At 44.4% G+C, this 24057-nt stretch overlaps 1 protein-coding gene across 3 annotated transcripts in view; it reads left to right on the top strand.

Annotated features, from left to right (window-relative positions):
- GLDC (glycine decarboxylase) overlaps window positions 1-24057 on the top strand; it is a 142220-nt gene that overhangs the window by 26342 nt on the left and 91821 nt on the right. The window contains exons 1-2 of one of the 3 annotated variants that reach the window (XM_002708098.6): window positions 12100-12535; window positions 13095-13173. The exons of 1 other annotated variant lie outside the window; for it this stretch is intronic. In XM_002708098.6, the coding sequence (XP_002708144.1) occupies window positions 12281-12535; window positions 13095-13173 (334 nt within the window). In that variant the 5' untranslated portion in view covers window positions 12100-12280. Of the gene's footprint in view, window positions 1-12099; window positions 12536-13094; window positions 13174-24057 lie in introns of those variants that run through there. One more of the 3 variants, XM_051858196.3, reaches the window with a different exon arrangement.

The raw sequence follows: 24057 nt of genomic DNA, 5'->3' as shown, positions 1-24057 counted from the left end.
GGGCTTTGTCTGCGTATGTAGCAGTGAGATCATTACCTATGCAAAATCAGGTACTGTGCCACCCTTGGCTGTGGGATTCCTCTTTAGGGCCTTAGCAGGCCTGGGCGCCTATCAGCCATCTCACAATCTGAGGAACAATTCTGTTTTCCTTACTACCTCTGGGACCTTAACTGGCATTATGGAAATGAAAGTCTACCACTATGGAATATTTATGCCTGCAGGTTTAATTACAGATATCAGTTGATGATGGTCATCAAACTTGGATTTAGCATATTGAATAGACCTCATCAGTAGGTCTGGTCAATAATTATCCCAGAGTGGACTCATGAAGAATTAAAAATCTCCAAACTTCTGCTATCTTCAGTGTATTAAGAGAAATAAGTACAGCATTTTCACATATTCTGACATTTTGCCTTTTAAAAAACAACACTGAACCGGGAAAGGGGAAAATTTACTGATTACCATTACAACCCTACAAAGATGGGCCGTGTATAACAAAGAACTTAATGATATCCTAATACAGTTTTTGATTCTTGTGTGTTGATGTTATCTCTTCTTTCTATAACTGTGGATAAAAGCTCAAGGTGTAAAGTGCTAGGTATCAACACTGGGGGCCCTAAAACCCAATGCCTTGCCCAGAGGAACAGGCTGAAAAAAAATCTCTTGATGAAATTTAGGACATGAGTTCTCTTGCTCACCTTAGAGCACAGACCCACTTTGAAATTATGTTAAATAAAATATCAAGGAAAATAAAGCTTACTGTAAGTAATGATTTAAAACAATTCTAATTTATTATTTTAGATAAAATTTAAATCTATTTTATAATTTAAAAAATTTCTGTTAGATTTGTGCTAGACTTAAATTAAGTCTATACTTTTTTATGCCAAAGTGTGATCTTTTTACCACTTATAGACTTTCCTTACAAGATTATCATGTTTCAATATTCATTAAATTTTATTTAATAGCTCTTAGTAATATTTTATAGTATAAATCTTGAATACTTAGTGTTAAGATTATTCCTAAGTATTTTATTATATTGCTTATTTTTCATGTAATAACCCCCACCCCCCCGCATTGCATTTTCTGAGAATTGATTGCTAATGTAAAAGAAAAGCTATGGAAACATTTATTAGCTGTCTTAGGAATCTTTTTTTTTTTAAGATTTATTTATTTATTTGAAAATCGGAGTTACACAGAGAGAGTAGAGGCAGAGAGAGAGAGAGAGATCCTCCATCTGCTGGTTCACTCCCCAATTGGCCACAGGGCCTGGAGCTGTGCTGATCTGAAGCCAGGAGCCAGGAGCTTCTTCTGGGTCGCCCACACGGGTGCAGGGCCCAAGGACTTGGGCCATCTTCTACTGCTTTCTGAAGCCAAGCAGAGAGTTGGATCAGAAATGGAGCAGCCGGGTCTTGAACCAGCACCCATATGGGATGCCGGCACTTCAGGCCAGGGTGTTAACCTGCTGCGCCACAGCGCTGGCCCCAGGAATCTTACTAGTTTGAATTGCATTTCAGTTGATTGTTTTGATTTTTACAAATAATTTTTTGTACATGAAATTTTTTGAAGTTTTATGTATTTATTTGAAAGGCAGAGGTTCAGAGAGCCAGAGAGAGGGAGAGAGGGAGAGAGGTCTCCCATCCACTGGTTCACTCCCCAAATGGCTGCAACAGCGGAGCTGGGCCTATCTGTAGCTAGGAGCCAGGAGCTTCTTCTGGGTTTCCCACATGTGTGCAGGGGCCCAAGGACTTGAACCATTTTTTGCTGTTTTCCTAGGCCATAGCAGAGAGCTAGATTGCAAGTGGAGCAGCCAGGACTTGAACCAGCACTCATATGGGATGCTGGCACTGCAGGAAGCAACTTTACCTGCGATGCTACAGTGCAGGCCCCTGCACATGATTTTTTAAAGCTTATTTATGTACTTTTATTAATTTGAAAGGCAGAGTGATGGCAGGGTATGTGGGGAAGCTGCCATCTACTGGTTTACTCTCCAAATGCCCACAACAGCCAGGGCTGTGTCATACTGAAGCCAGGAGCCCAGAATTCTAACCAGGTCTCCCACTTGTATGGTAGGGACCCAAGTACTTGAGCCATCACCTGCTGCCACCCAGGATCATATTTGCAGAAAGATGGGTTGGAAGCAGAGTAGCACAGATATAACCATGCACTCCAATTTGGATACAGGCATACCAAGCAGCAGCTTAACTCATCATTCCACAATGGCTATCCTACAAATAATGCATTTTTACTTCTGCTATCCAATACTTTATACTTTTTAATGAAATTTGAAGTTTCAATTTCCAGGCAATGTTAAATGAATATGTTGTGTGTCTATTTATTTATTTTCAGATTTGTCTCACAACTCATTTAGGATGTTGGTTATTTTTAAAAAGAGATTGATTGATTAATTGATTGATTTAAAAGTCATAGTGATGGGGAGGGAGTGGAGACACAGATTTTTCATCCTTAGTTCACTCCCCAAATGGCTAAAATGATTTGCGCTGAGCTGGGCTAAAGCCAGGATGCTGGAACTCAATCCTGGTTCCCCACATGGGTGGCAGGACCCGTCTGCTGCTGCCTTTCCAGGTATATTAGCAGTGAGCTGGGTATGAAGCAGAGCAACCAGGACTCCAATCAATACTCAGATATGGGATGCCAGTGTTGCAAACAGTGGCTTAATCCACTGCACCACAATGCTGGACTCCCAAGGCCTCTTAACTGCTATGCTAGGTTAACCAATCCTACCATTTTTAGACTGACTTACTTAGTAATATATGTTTGAAATATATCCATGTTCTTAATAAGCTGGGGCCAAGCAGGGTAAGAGATTAATAAAACAATGTTATGCTAAATTACAAGACGTTCTGCTGAGATTTTTTTAAAGATTTTTTTTTTCATTTATTTGAAAAGCATAGTAACAGAGAGGCAGAAGCAGAGAGAGAGGTCTTCCATCTGATGATTCACTCCCCAATTGGCCAAAAAACAGCCAGAACTGCACCGATCCGAAGCCAGGAGCCAGGAGCTTCTTCTGGGTCTCCCACGTGGGTGTAGGGGCCCAAGAATTTGGACCATCTTCTACTGCTTTCTGAGGCCATAGAAGAGAGATGGATCAGAAGTGCAGCAGCCTGGACTCGAACCAGCACCCATATGGGATATCAGTGCTGCACGCAGCAGCTTTATCTGCTTCACCACAGCGCTGGCCCCTCTGCTGAGACTTTAATCACAAGTTTTACTGTATTTTTCCAGGCTCTTAAAAACAACTACAACAGTGTAAATTCTAAGTATAGAGCTCATGATTATTAGTAGTATTTTTTCTTTTATGTTTATTCATTTGAAAGGCAGAGTTTCAGAGAAAGAGAGGGAGAAGGAGAGAGAGAGAAAGAGAGAGAGAGAGATCAATCTTCCATGTGCTGGTTCACTTCCCAAGTGGCTGCAATGGCCAGGGCTGAGCCACAATGAAGCCAGGAACCAGAAGCTTCACCTCACACATGGGGGCAGGGGCCCAGGTATTTGGGCCATCTTCTTCTGCTTTCCCAGGTGCATTAGCAGGGAACTGGATCAGAAGTGGAGCAGCCAGAACTCCAAACAGTGCCATTAAGGATACTGGCATTGCAGATGGCACCTTTACCCATTACACCACAGCACCAGTCCCAGCAGCATGTTTTAAACTTATCAAGGGAGCACTCTAATTGACAGTTTTAATTGGAGCTTCCCTTTAGAAAACTTCTTCCCAGGGCTGGCGCCTCAGCTCAATAGGCTAATCCTCCGCCTATGGCACCAGCATCCCGGGTTCTAGTCCTGGTCAGGGCGCCGGATTCTGTCCCAGTTGCTCCTCTTCCGGTCCAGCTCTCTGCTGTGGCCCGGGAGTGCAGTGGAGGATGGCCCAGGTCCTTGGGTCCTGCACCCGCATGGGAGACCAGGAGAAGCATCTGGCTCCTGGCTTCGGATCAGTGCAGTGCGCCGGCCGCAGCGCGCCGGCTGCAGTGGCCATTGGAGGGTGAACCAACGGAAGAGGAAGACCTTTCTCTCTGTCTCTCTCTCTCACTGTCCACTCTGCCTGTCAAAAACAAACAAACAAACAAACAAACAAACAAAAAACTTCTTCCCAGATAAATGTTACTTCTTGTAAAAGAACAACGTGCAGCAGCTGGTGTTGTGGTGATACCAGCATCCTATGTGGGCACTGGTTCTTGTCCTGGCTGCTCCACTTCCTATTCAGTTTCCTGCTGATGGCCAGGGAAAAGCAATGGAAGATGGCCCATGTGTTAGGGCCCCTACCACCAATGTGGGAGACCCAAATGAAGCTCCTGGCTCCTGACTGGCCTGATTCAGCCCTGGCCATTGTGGTTGTCTGGGGAGTGAACCAGCAGAAGGAACACATCTCTTTCTCTGCATCTTCCTCTCTGCAATTCTGACTTTCAAATGAATAAATCAGTGTTTAACAACAACAACAACAACAGAGAACAATATAGGATGTCTACTTTCCTGGAGATGTATGTTTTACTATGCATAAGACGAAAATGAATCTGCAGGGAATATGTAACCTACCATAGTTGTAGAATTTTTCACCTGACCTTGACAGTATGCATTTATAAGTACATTAAATATTTTGGTTTTCATTTAAAAAGTTTTTTGATGTGGGTCATTTATACGAACCTCTATATACTGAAATGCTCTCTCAATGTTCAGTTGGATAAATCTATTTTAAAATCAGTGTGTTAAAGTCATTACTTTATTAGATAAGATGTTATTTATTTATATATATAGTGCCTTACATTAAAAGTTTTTTTTTTTAATTAGAATGAGAGAATATAAGAGAAATTAGATCCCAAAGTGAATTCTGAGACATACCTTATTGCAGGAATTCAGATTAGATATCTCTGATACATTGAAACTATGTAAGGCTTGGAAGGAGAAGATTTAAGAGAGTTTTCTCAGGAAGATTTCTTTAGGGAGCAATATACCTGCTCTTTCACTCAACTTTAATGGAAAAGGTTTCAGCAAGACCACTTGGAGAGATAAGTTGGGAGACAGAGTGGAGTTTACTTTGAATTATGCCTAGATAATATAAATGACACATTCCAATCAGCTGGTTGCTTTAGCTTCAGATCAAAGAAAAATTTCCTCCAATGTTGGCATCCTATTGAATTTCCTGAGCTTGTTGGTACAAAGAATACATGAGTGTGGCTCATAAGACAATTTAGTTCCAAGCATGAAAAGAAGGCACCCAACAAAACACTTGAAATGATGATGGGTACCATAAAGTGCCAGCTGAGGATGGTTCAGTAATAAGAGAAAATTCTATTATCTGACACATAGGAAGTTCTGTTGAGTGTTTTCAGTGGAAGTTTCTTCTGTCCACTCAAGTCCTAAGAGCTTTAGACAGCTACCTCCCTGGATAGAAACCGACTGAACACAGCCTAAGTACAATGAGAACTCCTTGATGCCCACCCTTCTCCCTATCACAGCTTTACACTGTGGAGTGGGAACTGTCAGTAAGATGCTGGAGGAGGAACACAAGCCTGAGGTGGGGAAGCGAAAAGATTCTCATTTCTGCTACTTGGGCCAAAGACAATTTGCCTGCAGTAGAACCCATCTCAGCAAAAGGAGAGACGAGTTGAGAAGAGGTGAATGCAAGATCTTTAGGCTTTTTTTCAAAGGAAAGTGAATCTATGTGCAATGAAAAGACTTCGGAAGGTTTTAGGAAGGGACTGACTGAAAGAGAAGAATAAAATTCAAGGAGAACAGTTGATTATTCCTGAGTATCTTATTATTATATTGCTTGATTTTCATGCAGGTTTTTTTTTTATCCATTGCATTTTCTAAGGATGATTGCTAATATAAAAGAAAAGCTATTGATGGGGAGGGGGCTGGTGCTGTGGTATATAGTAGGTTAAGCCTCCACTTGTAGCACCAGCATCCCACATGGGTGCCAATTCGAGTCCCAGCTACTCCACTTCCAATCCAACTCTCTGCTTATGTGCCTGGGAGGTAAGTGGAAGATGACCCAAGTGCTTGGGCCCCTGCACCAACGTGGGAGACCCAGAGGAAGCTCCTGGCTCCTGGCTTTGGATCATCCCAGCTCTGGACATCATGGTCCTTTGGAGAGTGAACCAGTGGATGGAAGCTCTCTCTCTGTCCCTCTTTCTATCTGTTACTCTGCCTCTGCCTCTCTGTAACACTGCCTTTCAAATAAATACACATTTGTGAAGTAAATATTAATAATACTTGATGAACCCGATTGGAGGAATTATAGAGAGATCATGGATGACTTCTGGGATTTGGGCTGGGGCAACTGGGTAGATGGAGACTTTAATAGGAATAAGTGGTTAACTGAGCCTGGAAATCCAAATGAAATTTGTTGATGCCAGGCCAAAAACTTAGCATGTCAGAAATTTCTGTTAGGGAGATATAAGAGTCATCACCAAACATACATAGGATCTTCAAAAAGTTGATGGAAAATGTTTATTGTGAAAAAACTATGCATGGATTCTATTTTTTTGCACCAAAAATAACCTTATCTTTTAATTCCATTTTTCCATGAAATTAAAAAATTTTATTTGAAAGCCAGAGTGACAGAGAAGGGAGACTGACAGACAGACAGACAGACAGACACACACACACACACACACACTTACACATTTAATCTATCTTCCAATTCACTTCCCAATTGTCTACAACAGCCAGGGCTGGAACAAGCTGAATCCAGGAACCAGGAATTCCATCTAGTTCTCCATGTGGGTGCCAGGGACCCAAATTGGGCCAACATTCACTGCTTCTGAGGTGCTTTAGCAAGAAGCTGGATTAGAAGCATGGAGTAGCCAGGATTTTAACCATGCACTCTGATATGGGATCAAGGCATCTGAAGGTATGGCTTCACCTGCTGTGTCACCATGCCCAGTACTCCATGAACTTTTTGAAGTTCTCTAAGACAGCTCCTTTCCTGTCTCTAGGCTCCAAGGATATAAATAATGTCCCTGATAATGTCAAAGACTTTCCATCAATTAACCATTAATTGCCTTAATTGCCTATTCATTTGTTTCCAGTATCTTCTTAGCATTTTTCTGATGGCTTAGGCCCTACTGATTGACATTTTACATCCACAAATACTCTTTCTAAGGTCATCAATACTTTTTTTTTTTTTAGCTTTCCTCTTTTTTTTTTTTTTTTTCAAAATGCTATTACTTACAAATATGTATTTCATCTATAATGGGCCAAAATTGTTTGTTGGAATCCAAAATAAATAGCACAAAAAGAGACCATAATATAGGGTTGAGGTCATTTGCAGAAGGTTGTGTTAGGCTAAAGGTGTAGAGTATATTCCATCATAATAGTTCTCATTGCCTGAATCTTAAAATACAATTCAAAAATATAAATAATAGACTATTGCATTTTTCTTTCTCTAGATGGTTTTTATTTTTTAATAAAAATGATTGAGAAACTAAATTAATCAGCAACACCAACTTTAATTGCTTGATTTTTTAAAGAAGATTGATTTATTTATTTGAAAGAGTTACATAGAGGGCCGGCGCCGTGGCTCAATAGGCTAATCCTCCACCTTGCGGCGCCGGCACACCGGGTTCTAGTCCCGGTCGGGGCGCTGGATTCTGTCCCGGTTGCCCCTCTTCCATTCCAGCTCTCTGCTGTGGCCAGGGAGTGCAGTGGAGGATGGCCCAAGTCCTTGGGCCCTGCACCCCATGGGAGACCAGGAGAAGCACCTGGCTCCTGCCATCAGATCAGCGCGGTGCGCCGGCTGTGGCGGCCATTGGAGGGTGAACCAATGGCAAAGGAAGACCTTTCTCTCTCTCTCTCTTACTGTCCACCCTGCCTGTCAAAAAAAAAAAAAAAAAAAAAAAGAGTTACATAGAGAGAGGAAAAGCAGAGAGAGAGAGAGGTCTTCCATCTGCTTGTTCACTCCCCAGATGGCTGCAATGGGTGGAGCTGCGCCAATCCGAAGCCAGGAGCCAGGAGCTTCTTCTGGGTCTCCCACGTGTGTGCAGGGGCCCAAGAACTTGGACCAAATTCCACTGCTTTCCCAGACCATAGCAGAGAGCTGGATTGGAAGTGGAGCAGCTGGAACTTAAACCATTGCCCATATGGGATGCCGGGACTGCAAGTGGCAGCTTTTCCAGCTAAACAACAGAGCCAGCCCTGGTGCACATATTGAGATGCTAGTTTTGTAGACAATGGCTTAACCCACTGTGTCACATCGCAGGGGAAGAGGGACTGGTTCAATTGGCAAGAAAGACTCAACGGGATTTGGGAATTCAAGATAAGCAACTTCATCCCAAAATATCAAAATGTCCCTATTCCAAGTCTGAAAGTTTCTGATTTATTCCAGACATTCACATAAGAGACTGAATAAGGCTGTGAATTTAACGTGTGTGGAATTGTGGCAATACACAAGACCAAAAATTAGATTTTATTTGTAGTGCATTCTTCCTGCAGCAATATAGGTTAGGAAATTTTTTTAGAGTATTGATACCCTAGAGTTTCCATTGAGGGACAAAGCTTCTGTACTCTGTCAAGGTGAATGGCTGGGAAGGAAGTACATCATGTTTGCTGTAGCCCATGCATTTGTCTGCTCTTGTCAGAGATGTAATAAATAATTTCTTGCCTTTATTGCCTTTTCCAATTTTCACACAAGTGTGTCTTCCATACAAGTGTGGAGCCAGTTGACTCTGGAAATTACAACCCCTTGGCATTGTGCCCCAGTGATACATAGAAAGAACATGGATGGACACAGGGATAGATGCAGATCGCCTCCTCTTCCCAGGCATCTAACATTGAGGGAATCTTCCAGCATTTATGAAGTATATACTTTCAATTTCAAATGGGTGAAAATTTTTCAGAGAATTCAGTCCAGTCTTCCTCATTCACCATTTTCTTCTGCCTTTTTTTTTTTTTTAAGATTTATTTATTTATTTGAAAGACAGAGTTGCAGAGAGAGGTAGAGCTAGAGAGAGAAGTCTTCTGTCCACTGGTTCACTCACCAATTGGCTGCAATGGCCAGAGCTGCACTGATCCGAAGCCAGGAGCCAGGAGCTTCTTCTGGGTCTCCCATGTGAGTGCAGGGGCCCAAGGACTTGAACCATCCTCAGTAGATGGCTTTCCCAGGCCATACCAAAGAGCTGTATTGGAAGTGAAGCAGCCGGGAATTGAACCGTCACCCTTATGGGATGCCAGCACTGCAGGCCATGACTTTACCCACTATGCCATAGCGCCGGCCCCAGAGAGATTGGTTTTTTATTCACTAGTTCTGTCCTCAAATTCCTGCAACAGCCAGGGCTGGCCCAAGGCTGGAGCCAGGAGCCAGGAACGCAATCCATGCTCATATTACACAGAGAATCCAATTATTTGAGCCATCATCACTTTCTCCCAGAGTGCCCATGAACAGGAATCTGGAGTCAGGAATTTTAGCTGGCGATCAAACCCACTGTGAGACAGCTAAGATTCCAACCCAGGCACTTCCATGTTGGGTGCAGGTGTCTTAATCACTAGCCAAAATGCCTGCTTCCATCTGGCTCATGTTTGTGCCTCTCAGCTACAGAAATTGGAGTGTTCAGATGATTGAAGGAGAAAGCTACAGGAGGAGAAACAAAAGTGGACAGGTTCTATTTTTTCGTAGTCTAAGTACAAGTAATTTTCTGATGACGTCTGTCCTCTCATCCTCATATTAAAAAAAAAAAAAAACCTGGAATTTTAAAGCTTATTCACTTGTTAAAATTTTCATGAGGCCACTAAAGATCTTAGGTTTATAAAAAGTCCAGGTCTTGATAATTATTTTTCAACTAAGACAATAGTGCAACATGTATAATATCTTTGTATCATTTGCATGTTTTTACATACACATACAGGGAGGCTTCAAAAAGTTTGCAGAAAATGGAATTAAAAGACAATGCGGGGCCAGCGCCGTGGTACACTTGGTTAATTCTCCGCCTGTGGCTCCGGCATCCCATATGGGCGCCAATTTCTAGTCCCAGTTACTCCTCTTCCAGTCCAGCTCTCTGCTGTGGCCTGGGAGGGCAGTGGAGGATGACCCAAGTGCTTGGGCCCCTGCACCCACATGGGAGACCAGGAGGAAGCACCTGGCTCTTGGCTTCGGATCGATGCAGTGCTGGCTGTTGCGGCCATTTGGGGAGTGAACCGATGGAAGGAAGACCTTTCTCTCTGTCTCTCTCTCTCTTACTGTCTATAACTCTACCTATCAAAAAAAAAATGCAAATTTCCCATGAAAAAAATTTTTTTTTTTGACAGGCAGAGTGGACAGTGAGAGAGAGAGACAGAGAGAAAGGTCTTCCTTTGCCATTGGTTCACCCCCCAATGGCCGCTGCAGCCGGCACGCTGCGGCCAGCACACTGCACTCATCCAAAGCCAGGAGCCAGGTGCTTCTCCTGGTCTCCCATGCGGGTGCAGGGCCCAAGGACCTGGGCCATCCTCCACTGCCCTCCCAGGCCACAGCAGAGAGCTGAACTGGAAGAGGAGTAACTGGGACTAGAACCTGGTGCCCCGACCAGGACTAGAACCTGGGATGCTGGTGCCACAGGCGGAGGATTAGCCTATTGAGCCGCGGTGCCGGCCTATGAAATTTTTTGAAACTTCCTCATATACACTCATATATAGATAGATAGAGATTAAGTGTAATGTACCAGTGCTTTCCATGTATAATCTTTTTTTTTATGCACTAATAAAAATTTAATATCAGAAAACAGCAATTTTTTTTAACCATTCACAATTAAAGTGGAAAGAGACAAAATTATAAGGCAGCCATCCATGGAATGATTTCATGTTTACAAAGGATCCAGAAAAAGGGACATTTAGAACCACTGCCCAGGCCACCGAGCCAGGGGAACTGCAGTGTTATCCCGCTATCCCACGAGACTCCTGTATAATCTTTTTTTAATGATTCATTTATTTATTTGAAAGGCAGAGTTACAGAGAAGCAGAGGCAGAGAAAGAGAGAGATCTCCCATCCACTGGTTCACTCCCCAAATGACTGCAACCAGAGTTGCGCTGACCAAAGCTAGGAGTTTCTTCCAGGTCTCCCATGAGGGTGGAGGGGCCCAAGGACTTGGGCCATCTTCTACTGCTTTCCTAGGCCATATTAGAGAGCTGGATTGGAAGTGGAGCAGCCAAGACTTGAACCGGTGTCCACATGGGATGCCAGCATTTCAAGCATTGGCTTTACCTGCAATGCCACAGCACCAGCCCCTGTGTGTGATAGTGTTTTTTGGGGGGCTGGCGCCTTGGCGCAGTGGGTTAATCCTCTGCCTGCGGCGCCGGCATCCCATGTGGAGGCCGGTTCTAGTCCCGGCTGCTCCTTTTTCAATCCAGCATTCTGCTGTGGCATGGGAAAGCAGTGGAGGATGGCCCAAGTGTTTGGGGCCCTGCACCCGCAGGGGAGAAGCACCTGGTTCCTGGCTTCGGATCAGTGCAGCTCCAGACGTTGTGGCCATTTGGGGAGTGAACCAACGAAGGAAGACCTTTCTCTCTGCCTCTCCCTCTCATTGTCTGTAACTACCTGTCAAATAAATAAAATCTTTTTTTAAAAAAATCGTGTTTTTTTTTTTTTTTAAATCCCATCCAGCTCTATGAGATGAGAAAACCGAAGTTCAGAGAGGTTAAGTAACTTGCCCACAATCCCAACAAGTATAAAAGAAACCAATTCTGTTTTTGTCGGTTTCCTTGGGATACAACAGGGAAAGATACCCTAAAATTGACAAACCGAGACTAACACTTTGTTGCATCCCTGTGGGAATCATCTTCCATGTTGGTTGAATCTCCCAGGAACTTCGCCCAGAGACTTAGAGCTGACCAGCCTTATCCCACGTAGGTGCAGCATTACACACTGGCAGAGTGCACTCACAGTGCTCCAGCCCCCAGCACCAGCCAGCGATGGAGCAGGCGTGACTGGCAGGCTCCAGGCTGAGAGGAGCGGGGCTCCACTGAGGGGCTGAGGAGGCCGTAGGGAGAGGGGGAGGGGGCGGCGACTGATCCGCCCCCACACCCCTATCCACTCCCATTGGCCAAGGGATTCCTGGCCCCATCCCACCGCCCGCCTCCAGGGCGACGCTTAAAGTGTGCGGAGCAGGTGCCGCTGGTGGAGCAACAACTTTGCTAGAGTAGCCGGGCTGTGCAGGTTGCCCATTCATTGTTTCCTACAGTCCATCCTTCTGAGTCCGGCGGAAAGTGACTCCAGGCCTGACTCACCTGCCAGTTGGAGGACCGAGTCCAGAAGCCGGACCGAGAGCGCAGCTGATCCTCTGGAGCAGTGGCCGCTGCCATGCAGTCCTGTGCCAGGACATGGAGACTGCGCCTGGGTTCGGGAGTCGGGGGCGGTCGCCGTCTGCCTGCGGGCGCGAGGCCGCATTTGGTACCACGGGTCCGGGACAGCAGTAGCGGCGGCGGGGACAGCGGCGCGGCTGGGGCCTCACGCCTCCTCGAGCGCCTCCTGCCCAGACACGACGACTTTGCTGAAAGGCATATAGGCCCCGGGGACAAAGACCAGAGGGAGATGCTACAGGCCCTGGGGCTGGCGGTAAGGACCTCCACCCGCCCCTCTGGGGGCCTCTCTTCTGTTCCTCCCGGATTCTGCCCGTGCGACCTTGGGGCTCCCGCCCCAAACTCTGCTGCACTCTGCGTGGGACCCGCACCCGGGGTCCGGGCCCTGTCGTGGACATGAGCTCGCACGCTTGGTCCCGGTTCCTTCTCCCACCACCTTACTTTTTCCTGCATTCATCGTCTTGCCTCAAAACTGTATTTGTAAACCTCCTCCAATCCAAGTAGTCCAGCGGATGAGCCATAATCTAGGAGGGAGGAGGAAGACCTCCTGGGTAGAGCGGACTTATCCGGTTATCTCCGGTTGTCGCCTGAAATCCAGCCCAGTAGGACCAAATCACTGATTTTTTCCCCCCAACTGATTTCTGAATTACTCAACGTTCTCTCTCTCTTTTTTTCTTTAAAAAGAAACCCCCCACTAAGGCGATTTTAATGCGGTTTCTAAGCCTTTGTAGTTGCAAAGCACAGAGGTGACTCTTAACTACTACTAGCCACTTTCCTCTGTCTTTAGTGTTCACCGACTTGCATTTCAATTTTAGAGCATTGATGAACTGATCGAGAAGACGGTCCCCGCCAGCATCCGCTTGAAAAGACCCTTGAAAATGGAAGACCCTATTTGTAAGTGGCAGAAAGGGCTCCCTTTGCTTCACTTTGCTCTGGCCTGTTTGCCTTCTGTGGTCCAGTTCTGGGATAGGATTGCTCAGGACTGGGAATCTGTTGATGAAAATAAAACAAGGATGGGTATCTCAGAGACTGGGAGAGAGTGGGGTATTTGGTTTCTGGAGCCGGCAGTTGAATACCCTAGGAGGGAGAGTAGCACATTTTCAGTCTTTACCTGAGGGCTCCAGAAGTGCCTACCAGCTTCCCCCAGGAAGGCCCAGCTCAAACACATGTGGAGGTTTCAAACACCTTGTGGGCTGGCTTTATCATCCCTTTGCGTGGAGAGGTTGTCAGGACAGACTCAGGAAGGAAAAAGGAATTGCCTGGTGGCATGCAGCTTTGGGAAGTGACAGACATGGAAGGGTCCCACACGCTGGCCTCTCTAGCCCAAGGTTCAGTAGCATTAGTGTTCTTTCGCTTAACACCCAGATTTTACTACTTACCTGCTGAAAGCAGGGATGAATTTTTTTTCACATATAATGAAGATTCATGAGTGGTTAAAAAAGCTTACCTTGCTCATATACAGTCAGAATTCTATTTTATGTTTAAAATGTTTTTAATGATCTGAAGATTGCCCTTCCAGAGATGTTTTTGTGTGGGTTTTGACCTCCTTAGAGTGAGGGAAGAATCTGCAATCAAGGGCACAGGCACAGCTGAAGGGGTTTTTTAAAAGTAAGTTTCAGACCTGTTTACCTCATTTTCTATCATAAAATATTTCTCATGTTTAGTTCTGAAGTGAGGAGACTCTGTTTCTGTGACTGAAAGGATATATAGTGATATGTTAAGCCTGTGATTATAAAGCCAATTGAAATTTTGTTATTGCAAAAATTAAAGGAGAAAAAAGGAAAGAGGATTAGGGAGGGAAGTAGGCTATCTTCTGAGCATTGTATCTATGAAACATGAAATCTTTTAAAAAGAAAATTTATATAGATGACAGGCTTGACTTGAGGTATTGATGTGAGATATGGAGCATGTCTCATCACCAGTTGGCTGACATTGCCTCCAGCTATGCTGAAGACTCCTCCCCTTGCTTGTTTCAAATCTGGTAGGGAAGTTGCTCATAGAAGAAAATATGGCCATTTTACTGAATACACCTATTTGAGACTGAGAGATAGCTGGAAGCCATATCCATTCCAATTTTAGGAAATCAACCCTGATTCATTGAGTGTGTGAGGAGTGAAGGGATGTGAGCGTGTGCAGGTGTTTTTGTGTTTTAACATTTATTTTATTTTCATATACTTGAAAGAGCAACAGAGAGAGAAAACTTTTCATCTGCTGGTTCACTCCTCAGATACTCAACAACAGCCAACAGTCACGGCTGGGCCAGACTGAAGCCAGAACCTGGAACTTCATCCAGTTCTACATGGGTTGGCAGGGGCCTAAGCATGTGGGCCATCATCTGTTGTTTCCCAAGGTGTGCATTAGCAAGATTGCTGGTTTGGAAACAGCAGCTAGGACACAAACCAGGCATTCCAACATGGGGTACATGTGTTAAGTTGAGGCTTAACCTACTGTGTTACAATGCCCAAACCAATCTCAGGCTTGATTTAAAAATATACACCCCTGGGGTATTAACTTTCTTCCTCTTGCCCCCTCTCTGGCTGATGAAAATTAAAACATAAAGAAAATAAATAAGGGCTGGCACTGTTTCACAGTGGGTTAAGCTACCGTCTACAGTGCCAGCAGCATCCCATATGGGCACCAGTTCGAGTCCCGGCTGCTCTACTTCCAATCCATCTTCCTGCTAATATGCTTGGGAGAGCAGAGGAAGATGGGCCAACTGCTTGGGCCCCTTAACCCACTGGGGAGACCTGGAGGAAGCGCCTGGCTCCTGGCTCCTGGCTTCAGTTTGACCCGCCCTGGCTGTTGTGGCCATTTGAGGAATAAACCAGTGGATGAAAGATCTCTCTATCTCTTTCTCTCTGTAATTATGACTTCCAAATAAGTAAATAAATGAATCTTTTGGGGAAAAAAGGAGAAAATAAATAAATAAAACAAGCCTTAGGTCAATATTTAAGCAAGTGAATGCCTTCCTGCAACTTTTCAAAGTCAGAAAATATTTAGGTTAGTTCTTTTTAAAATATACTTTAAATAAGTTGTTTTCTTAAGAGCACTAGAGCTGGGAAATGTGTTAGAGTTGTCTATCTGTTTTCAGTTCAGCTACTTGTTTCCAGTTGAATAATTTGAACATCAAGGAATTCCATTTCTCCTCTTTCTCTTTTCAGAAGTAGACTCCTGATAAGTAATTTGCAACCTGAGTATAAAGTTTAAACCTAGCAGCTTCTGTGAGATTTTGGTCTGGTTCCATCTGGTTAGTCCTGAGGTGAATTAGAGAAAATATTGCAGAGTCAGGAGTACTCCCTTGCCCTGAAATGGACCCAATCTTCAACAATGCCCGCCTCTTGAAATAGTGAACTGGGGTGGCAGTGGTGGAGGGGAGGGACCATAAGTGGATGGAGAGAGGGAATAATGCATTGGCAAACCATGAATGTTTCATGCCATGGCATTCAGGGGCAATGAATTGATACATGTAACCTCTAATAGCACTGTTAGGGGCAAAATGCTGGTGGAGGAAGGCTACCTGGGTTCTTTGTCTCACATGAAAGAATAATATTCATGGAGACAATGCATAAAGAAAAGCAAGATTTATTTAAGTCAAAAGAGATCAGAAGAGGGGAACTGCATGAGAAGCAGACCTCTTGAACTGTTTGGGTCTGAGTCTTTTAAGCAGAAGAGCAGCTAACAATCAGAAGGCAGAGACAAAACCCATCAAAAGGCCAGATTCAAAAGACTGGATCTGTAATCTTGTCTGTCCTGTCTAGCTTGCTCATGATAAGACAAAAACCATCAGAAGGGTGGGATTGGTGACTTATGTTTTCACAGTAAACTGAACTCTGAAGGGTGGAATCACCACTCCCTTGCTATTCTCATGATAAAACTGGAAGCTCCCAAGGAGAAGGATAGGCACTTTGATCTAGCTAAAGATAACTTCTGGGAGAGGCAAGCATTTTGTACCCTCTTAGAGGGATTCCCCTTTTATTATTTTCCACCAGGACCAACCCAACTGCTTACTGACCTGATTCCTCATATTCTGCTCCTTAGAGCTTGAGTTGGACCACCTGTAACAGTAGCATTTCCTTTTTTTTTTTTTTTTTTAAGATTATCTATTTGAAAAGCAGATGCAGAGAGAGAAGAGGGATTAGAGAGAGAGAGAGAGAAATCTTCTATCTGCTGGTTCACTCCACAAATGGTTATAATGGCCAGAGCTGGGCCAGGCTGAAGCCAGGAGCCAGGAGCTTCCTCTGAGTCTCCCACATGGGTACAGGGGCCCAAGTACTTGGGCCATCCTCTACTCCTTTTCCAAGTGCATCAGCAGGGACCTGGATTGGAAGTGGAGCAGCTGGGACTTGAACCAGTGCCCAAAATGGGTGCCAGCACTGCAGGCGGAGGCTTAACCTTCTATAGCACAGTGCCGGCCCTAGCATATCCTTTTAAAAATGAAGCAGCATTATCCATGCTTGGTTTCATGTGAGTGCCTTTGTTCTGTTGTAGTCAGAGAAAATTCTAGACCAAATATTTATTTGCCATGTATAACTTGTAAGGAGAACTAATGTGAGTCATATGCCCTCATTTCTAAGTAAAAAGGTAGTGAAAGTTCTAAGCAACTTAGAGATACTTGGGGTAGTTCTTATACATAACTGCATAATCTTAAACATTTCCTAGTGTTTACCATGTTCAAGGCACTTTTTAAAGTACTTTGCATATACAACTTATTATTTTAAAAAAATATTTATTTTTTATTTATTTGAAAGAGTTTCAGAGAGGAGAGGCAGAGAGAGAGAGAGAGAGAGAGAGAGAGAGAGAGGTCTTCCATCTGCTGTTTCAATCCCCAGATGGCCGCAACAGCTGGAGCTGTGCCTATCCAAAGCCAGGAGCTTCTTCTGGGTCTCAATGAGGGTGCAGGGGTCTAAGGACCTTGAGCCATCTTCTGTTTTCCCAGGCCATAGCAGAGAGGTGGATTAGAAGTGGAGCAGCCGGGTCTCAAATGCCTATATGGGATGCCGGCACTGAAGGCAGCAGCTTTACCCACTATGCCACAGTGCTGGCCCCTCATATAATAACTTATTTATACTTTTTTTTAAAGATTTATTTTATTTATTTGAAAGACAGAGTTACAGAGAAAGGTAGAGACAGAGAGAGAGGTCTCCATCCACTGATTCACTCCCCAGATGGCTGCAACAGCTGGAGCTGCGTCTATCTGAAGCCAGGAGCTAGGAGCTTCTTCCGGGTCTCCCACATGTGTGCAGGGACTTAGGGATTTGGACCATCTTCTACTGCTTTCCCAGTCCATAGCAGAGAGCTGGATTGGAAGAGGAGCAGCCAGGACTTGAATCAACGCCTACATGGGATGCCAGTGCTGCAGGCCAGGACTTTAACCTGCTGCGCCACAGCGCCGGCCCCAACTTATTTAATTCTTATCACAACCCTACAAACTAAGTTCTATTATCACCTTCACTTTAGAAGGGAATAAACCATGGTATACAGAGAATGCATAAATTTCCCACAAGTGCACAGCTAGTAAGTGCTGAAGAATGCAAACCCTGGTGGTCCAGCTCCAGTCTACATGAGGTCCTCTGCAAGGCAGTGAATATACAAAATAGAAACTCCTATCCTGACTCTTCTAAGGTCTGTAGTTTACAGCTGTGCACAAACCTCGTCATACTAGAATCACTGCCGTATGCCAGTCACCCCAGTGGAAATGCAGCAGTGTGCTAAGGGCACAGGTGTGGGAACACTCAGATCCCCACCACCGGAATGGTGGATGGGGTCATGGAAGAACACTAGTAAGGCTGATTATTGAAGGATTAGCAGTGATGCTCTACTGGACAGGCTATGGGAGGTTGGCTATAGGCAGAAGCATGTACAGGACAGAATGGCCCCAGGAGAATTGGAAAGTACAGGGGATTTTTCGGTCATGAAGGCTGCTCCCCACTTTCTTCTAGATGCTTCAGGAGGTGCTTCGAAAATACATTTTATCAATTGATCTCCCTGTAAGTCATTGTGTAGAGAAACAAGGAAAGTTACTCAGATATAATCTTGTTTCATCCTGTTCAAGGGAAATTCTTCTTACATATCTACATACACACATGACTGGGTATTGATTTCTCTGAATGGTGTTGTTCTGATGACTTTAGCTTTCTAATCATTACTTTGCATTTTCTGGGTTTTCTACAGCACTTTAATTTTGTAATTAATACAATTAACAAAACTAGTCAATCACTTTTAGATGTGTATGCCTACCTGTGCAGTCTTTTCAGCAAAGTCATCTGAATAAAACCAGACTGACCTAGATTGAACCAATCTTGCAGAAGCTGCAGGGATTAAAGTTTACACAAAATTGCACATTGCTTATCATTAGCATGTTTTGGAAGAGAGAAGAGAAACTAAACCACCGAATGTTAAATTATTCAGCCAGAGCTAAAGAGCTGAGCTGTCAGAATGCCTCTTTTGCTTGTTTGTTTGTTTAAAGATTTATTTATTTATTTGAAAGTCAGAGTTGCACAGAGAGAAGGAGAGGCAGAGAGAGAGAGAGGTCTTCCATCTACTGGTTCACTCCCCAGCTGGCCGAAACGGCTGGAGCTATGCTGATCTGAAGCCAGGGGCCTCTTCCCGGTCTCCCATGTGGGTGCAGGGGCCCAAGGTTTTGGGCCACCTTCTACTGCTTTCACAGGCTAGATCAGAAGTGGAGCAGCCAGGACTTAACCGGCACCCATATGGGATGCCAGCACTGTAGGTGGCAGATTTACCTGATACACCACAGTGCTGGCCCCCAGAATGACTCTTGAGTGTTCTGATGTGTATTGGTCAGAGTGATTTTTACTAAATGGTAAATGGAGTGCAATGACCAGGAGGAGGGGGCATTGTATAAAACAGCAGTCGGTAGTAACTTTGTCACTCCAGTCAGGTTGGGCACTTCCTTGAACTGACACACCAGAAGCACTTAGTATGGGACAGTTGCTCTCCAGACCACGGGCATCAGTTGCTTTGGTGATGTCCATCATCAGGTTCTGCCTGTGGCTCCTCAGCCCATGACAAGGCTCACCCTTGGCCATTTCTGGCTCTGTCAATTCGTAGCTTATATGAGTTATTTTTTCATCTTTAGGGTGATTTGAATAGATTTTCGTGTAACAAATGTGGAAATAAATTAGAAACAACCAAATGAGAAATGCCAAGGCTATTTTGAACTTGTTATAACAAGGGAATCAGACCAGCAATTTGGCAGAAGAGAGGGAAATTTTATAGTGGAAAGAGAAGGCTTCAGGTGTGCCCTGTAGGGGGCCTTTGGCATGGGAAAGCTGTAGGAGGGCTCAGCAGGTGGAACATCTGATGTGACTGGTTAGGGATGCATATTTGGCCTTGTCTGCCTGGTCCTATTTGAAAATATGACAAAACTAAGGAAGTTGTCAGTTTTTAATCCAGTCTTAGCCATTTTCAGCATTCATTATGGAAGTTACTTTTTGGTTTCCTGGATTGCCACTAGAGATAGCAGTCTGGCTTTCCATAAGTCTAACTTATATTGAGCTGGCTTCCTGAATTGTTCTTTGTAAATAAGGGGTTTAGTTTTCCAGGACACGTTCTAGGTAAAAGTTCTCTTTTTACATATGATCAGGCCATTTGTCCATTTATATATTCAGTTCCTCACAATAGAATCCATCTTTTCCTTATACTTTTATTGTAATTTGTGTTAGGCAGACACCTGTTCTTCTGACTGGCACTTAAACCATAATCCTGTATGTAACACCTGTCAAACATCTATTGATCATCTACTATTGCAAGGCTATACATATGAATCAACAGTCACATTCTCAAGGAACTTACAGCTTACCTTCTTCATGTAGATTAACTGAGCAGGTTAAAAAGTCCTAAGTGCCAAGAGAACCATGGAAAAATGTCATGAGTGTTCAAAAATGATATAAAATTGGATGGATAGTCATTTCTGAAACCAGGTAGGGAGTTGAAATTTATCTCCAGTTAGAAGCAAAAGTGGTGTCTTTACATTGACTATGTTTGTGTGTGTGTAAATGTGTTATATCAGAACGAAGAAACTCAAAGGCAATGCCTTCACTGAGAAAGAGAGAACAGCAAAATGCAATGTGTGAGATACAATTAGGGAAGTACTTGAGTATTGTTATATAACCCTTGAAGGAATCTTAGAATACTTATGCCATCAGTCATGGGATATTGAGATAAATGTGGAAGTTTATCCTCTTGGACATGGAGGGGAGTAACACCTAAAGCTGCTGCCTCTGAAACTGGGAAACTAGCATCCCATATAAGTGCCAGTTCAAACCCCAGCTGCTCCACTTCTGTTCCAACTCCCTGCTAATGTACCTGGGAAAGCAGGTCTCTCCCTTTGTCTGTGTAACACTGTCTTTCAAAGAAATAAAATAAATCTTTTTTTTAAAAAATAGAAGTAGGGGGTGAAGATATTTACTTTTAAAAGAGATGACTCATGCCATTTTTCCCTTTTAAAATTAAAATGCAAACTAGAACCTCACTTTATAAGGTTTCATTTTTAGCATTAACATTTTTGGGTTTTCTTAATTTTTGACAAGGAAAATACACAAACATGCTGATGTGGTGATGATGGACCAAACAAGACATTGCAATTTCTTTTTTTTTTTTTTTAATTTATTATTTGAAACCAGAGATACAGAGAAAGAGAGAGAGAGAGAGAGAGGTCTTCCATCCACTTGTTCAGTACCCAAATGGCTGCAACAGCTGGGGCTGGGCCAGGCAGAAGCCAGCAGCCAGGAACTTCTTACATGTCTCTCCATGTGGGTGCAGGGGCCCATGAACTTGAGTCATCTTCTGCTGCTTTCCCAGGCGCATTAGCAGGAAACTGGATCTGAAGTGGAGCAGACAGACTTGAGCTAGCTGCCCAAACAGGATGCTGGCACTGCAGGCAGAGGCTTAACCTTCTATGCCACAGTGTTGGCCCCAGGACATGCAATTTCTACAAAAAAATAAAATGTAAAACTTTTTTCTTTATGCCTTTACTTTTTTAAAGGACCATGGATTCCATCCAGCATCATTAAGGATATTTTATATATATAAATGAAAATACTTCTTTAGCTTTTTTTTTTTTTTTTTTTTTTTTTTTTTGACAGGCAGAGTGGACAGTGAGAGAGAGAGACAAAGAGAAAGGTCTTCCTTTGCCGTTGATTCACCCTCCAATGGCCGCTGCGGCCGCCGCGCTGCAACCGGCGCACCACGCTGATCCGAAGGCAGGAGTCAGGTACTTATCCTGGTCTCCCATGGGGTGCAGGGCCCAAGCACTTGGGCCATCCTCCACTGCACTCCCTGGCCACAGCAGAGAGCTGGCCTGGAAGAGGGGCAACCGGGACAGAATCCAGAGCCCCAACCGGGACTAGAACCCGGTGTGCCGGCGCCGCAAGGCGGAGGATTAGCCTAGTGAGCCATGGCGCCGGCCTAGCATTATTTTTTAAATTGACTCTTGGAAAGGCCACTGTTATCAGTTATTTTTTCATACATAAGAAGTTACTGCAAAATTCAGTGGCTTACAACAATAAACAGTTAATATACTTACAGTTCCTATTGGTCAAGAATTCAAGATTAGCTAGGGGTTCTGGTGTAGAGTCTCTGCTAAAGTTGCAGTCACACACTGGCCAATGCTCAACCAGAGCTGGAGGATCCACTTCCAAGGTGGCTCACTCCGATTGCTGGCAACTTGGTGCTATTTGCACCAAGTTCCTCCTCATATGGATGTCTCCACAGATTGCTTTAGTGTCCTCACAATATAGTAGCTGGATTCCCCAGAGCCAGTGATTCAAGGGAGAGAGAAAGCCGGCCGGCGCTGTGGCTCACTAGGCTAATCCTCCGCCTTGCGGCGCCGGCACACTGGGTTCTAGTCCCGGTCGGGGCACCGGATTCTGTCCCGGTTGCCCCTCTTCCAGGCCAGCTCTCTGCTGTGGCCAGGGAGTGCAGTGGAGGAAGGCCCAAGTGCTTGGGCCCTGCACCCCATGGGAGACCAGGATAAGTACCTGGCTTCTGCCATCAGATCAGCGTGGTGCGCCGGCTGCAGTGCGCCGGCTGTGGCGGCCATTGGAGGGTGAACCAATGGCAAAGGAAGACCTTTCTCTCTGTCTCTCTCTCTCTCACTATCCACTCTGCCTGTCAAAAAAAAAAAAAAAAAAAAAAGGAGAGAGAAAGCCAAGCAGAAGCTATCATTTTATGACCTAGCCTCAGAAGTCCCATACTATCACTTATGCCACCATCTGTCGCTCCCCCTCTTCGTGGAGGAACGACACTAAACCCTGCCTAGGTTTCCTATCCGAGTCACGGCACCATTATGTCGCTCCCCCTCTTCGTGGAGGAACGACACTAAACCCTGCCTAGGTTTCCTATCCGAGTCACGGCACCGTTATGTCGCTCCCCCTCTTCACGGAGGAACGACACAGGACCCTGCGCTGTTCTTTTGTCTGCTCGGCCCTCCCCGGGTTTGCTGCTGGTTCTTCCCGGGTTGGCTACCGTCCCTTCCACCTCCGTGGAAGGGCGGTTCCCCCTGCCACTTTCCCCACTTCCTCGGGGGAGCGGCACACCGCCGGCCGGCTCTCTCGGGGGCTGCTCAGATGTTCCTTCAGATAGATGTTCCTGGTGCATGTTGTCTCTCTCCTCCTTTATAGTCCTCTTCCACCAATCCCAACTCTGCTACCCACACGCCAAGTACGCTGCTCTCCTCCAATCAGGAGCAGGATCAGCTGCTGCAGGTCATCACTCAAGTTGGCGAGAGGCAGCTGCGTAGAAGCTGTTTTCTCCTCTCCCAGCGCCATATTGTGGGAGAGCAGATGCATAGAATAAGTCTTAATTCCAGTAACTTAGCCTAGTCTCAGTTGCTCCCCACAACCCTCTGTTCATTAGAGTCAGTCATTAAGTATGGACCGCATTCAGAGGGCAGAAAACATATAAACAGATTTGCATATATACATACATACATATATATATAAAACTTATTTTTTAGAATAGTTTTAGGCTCATAAAGAATTTAAGCATAAATACAGTTATTTCCCATATACCCTCTGTCTTTATTCAAGCACAGCTTTCCCCATTGTCAACGTTACCTACCAGAGTGGTTTGTATAGTTGGGGAACCTACATCAATGCCCCCAGACTACTCAGATCTGTTGTTTTTGAATTGGTGTTTCTTATTACATTTGTTACCAGTAGATTTTTGATCTGTTGTCATCAAACTGTCACATCCGCTTCCATTCTGTGTTGCTTGAAAGACTTGTATGGATAATAAGATATTACTTTAGTCACTGGATGCACAATTATCAGAGGTAAAATATCATAGAGTTCTCAATTATAAGGAGACAGATATTGAATAGCTCTATGGGTCTGCGAATATGACAGCTGCTTATCTGAGGTTATGACATGAGTAGAGGCATGGTAATATGAAAATACATGGTTATTTGAGGGATAATGAACAGATTGTGTTAATAGAACATTAGGTTGCAAAGAAGCACGGAGAACCAAGGTGTGGTACCTTAATGGAGGGCTCAGAGCTATAAGGGATTTTTTTTTTTTTTTGCTCTAAGTAATGGGGAGATATTAAAAGTTACAATGAAGGGAAGTGGAAGAATTCAGCTTTTGTTTTTCAGAGTCAGGGAAACCAGGTAGGAGATTATTGGGAAGATTAGATGAGAGATGTTCAATGTGTTAGTTGAAGTTCTCCAGGAAAAAGACACCAAAATACTAGATACAAAATAAATTTACTAGGAGTGGGAGCAGGAGAAGGCAGGAGACCCTTCAAATTACTTCA

The sequence above is a fragment of the Oryctolagus cuniculus genome, chromosome 1, assembly GCF_051225735.1.
Source record: "Oryctolagus cuniculus isolate XC-2025 breed Fujian yellow rabbit chromosome 1, ASM5122573v1, whole genome shotgun sequence".
In the NCBI taxonomy this organism is placed as follows: domain Eukaryota; kingdom Metazoa; phylum Chordata; class Mammalia; order Lagomorpha; family Leporidae; genus Oryctolagus; species Oryctolagus cuniculus.
This window is presented reverse-complemented; position numbering and strand designations above follow the sequence as displayed.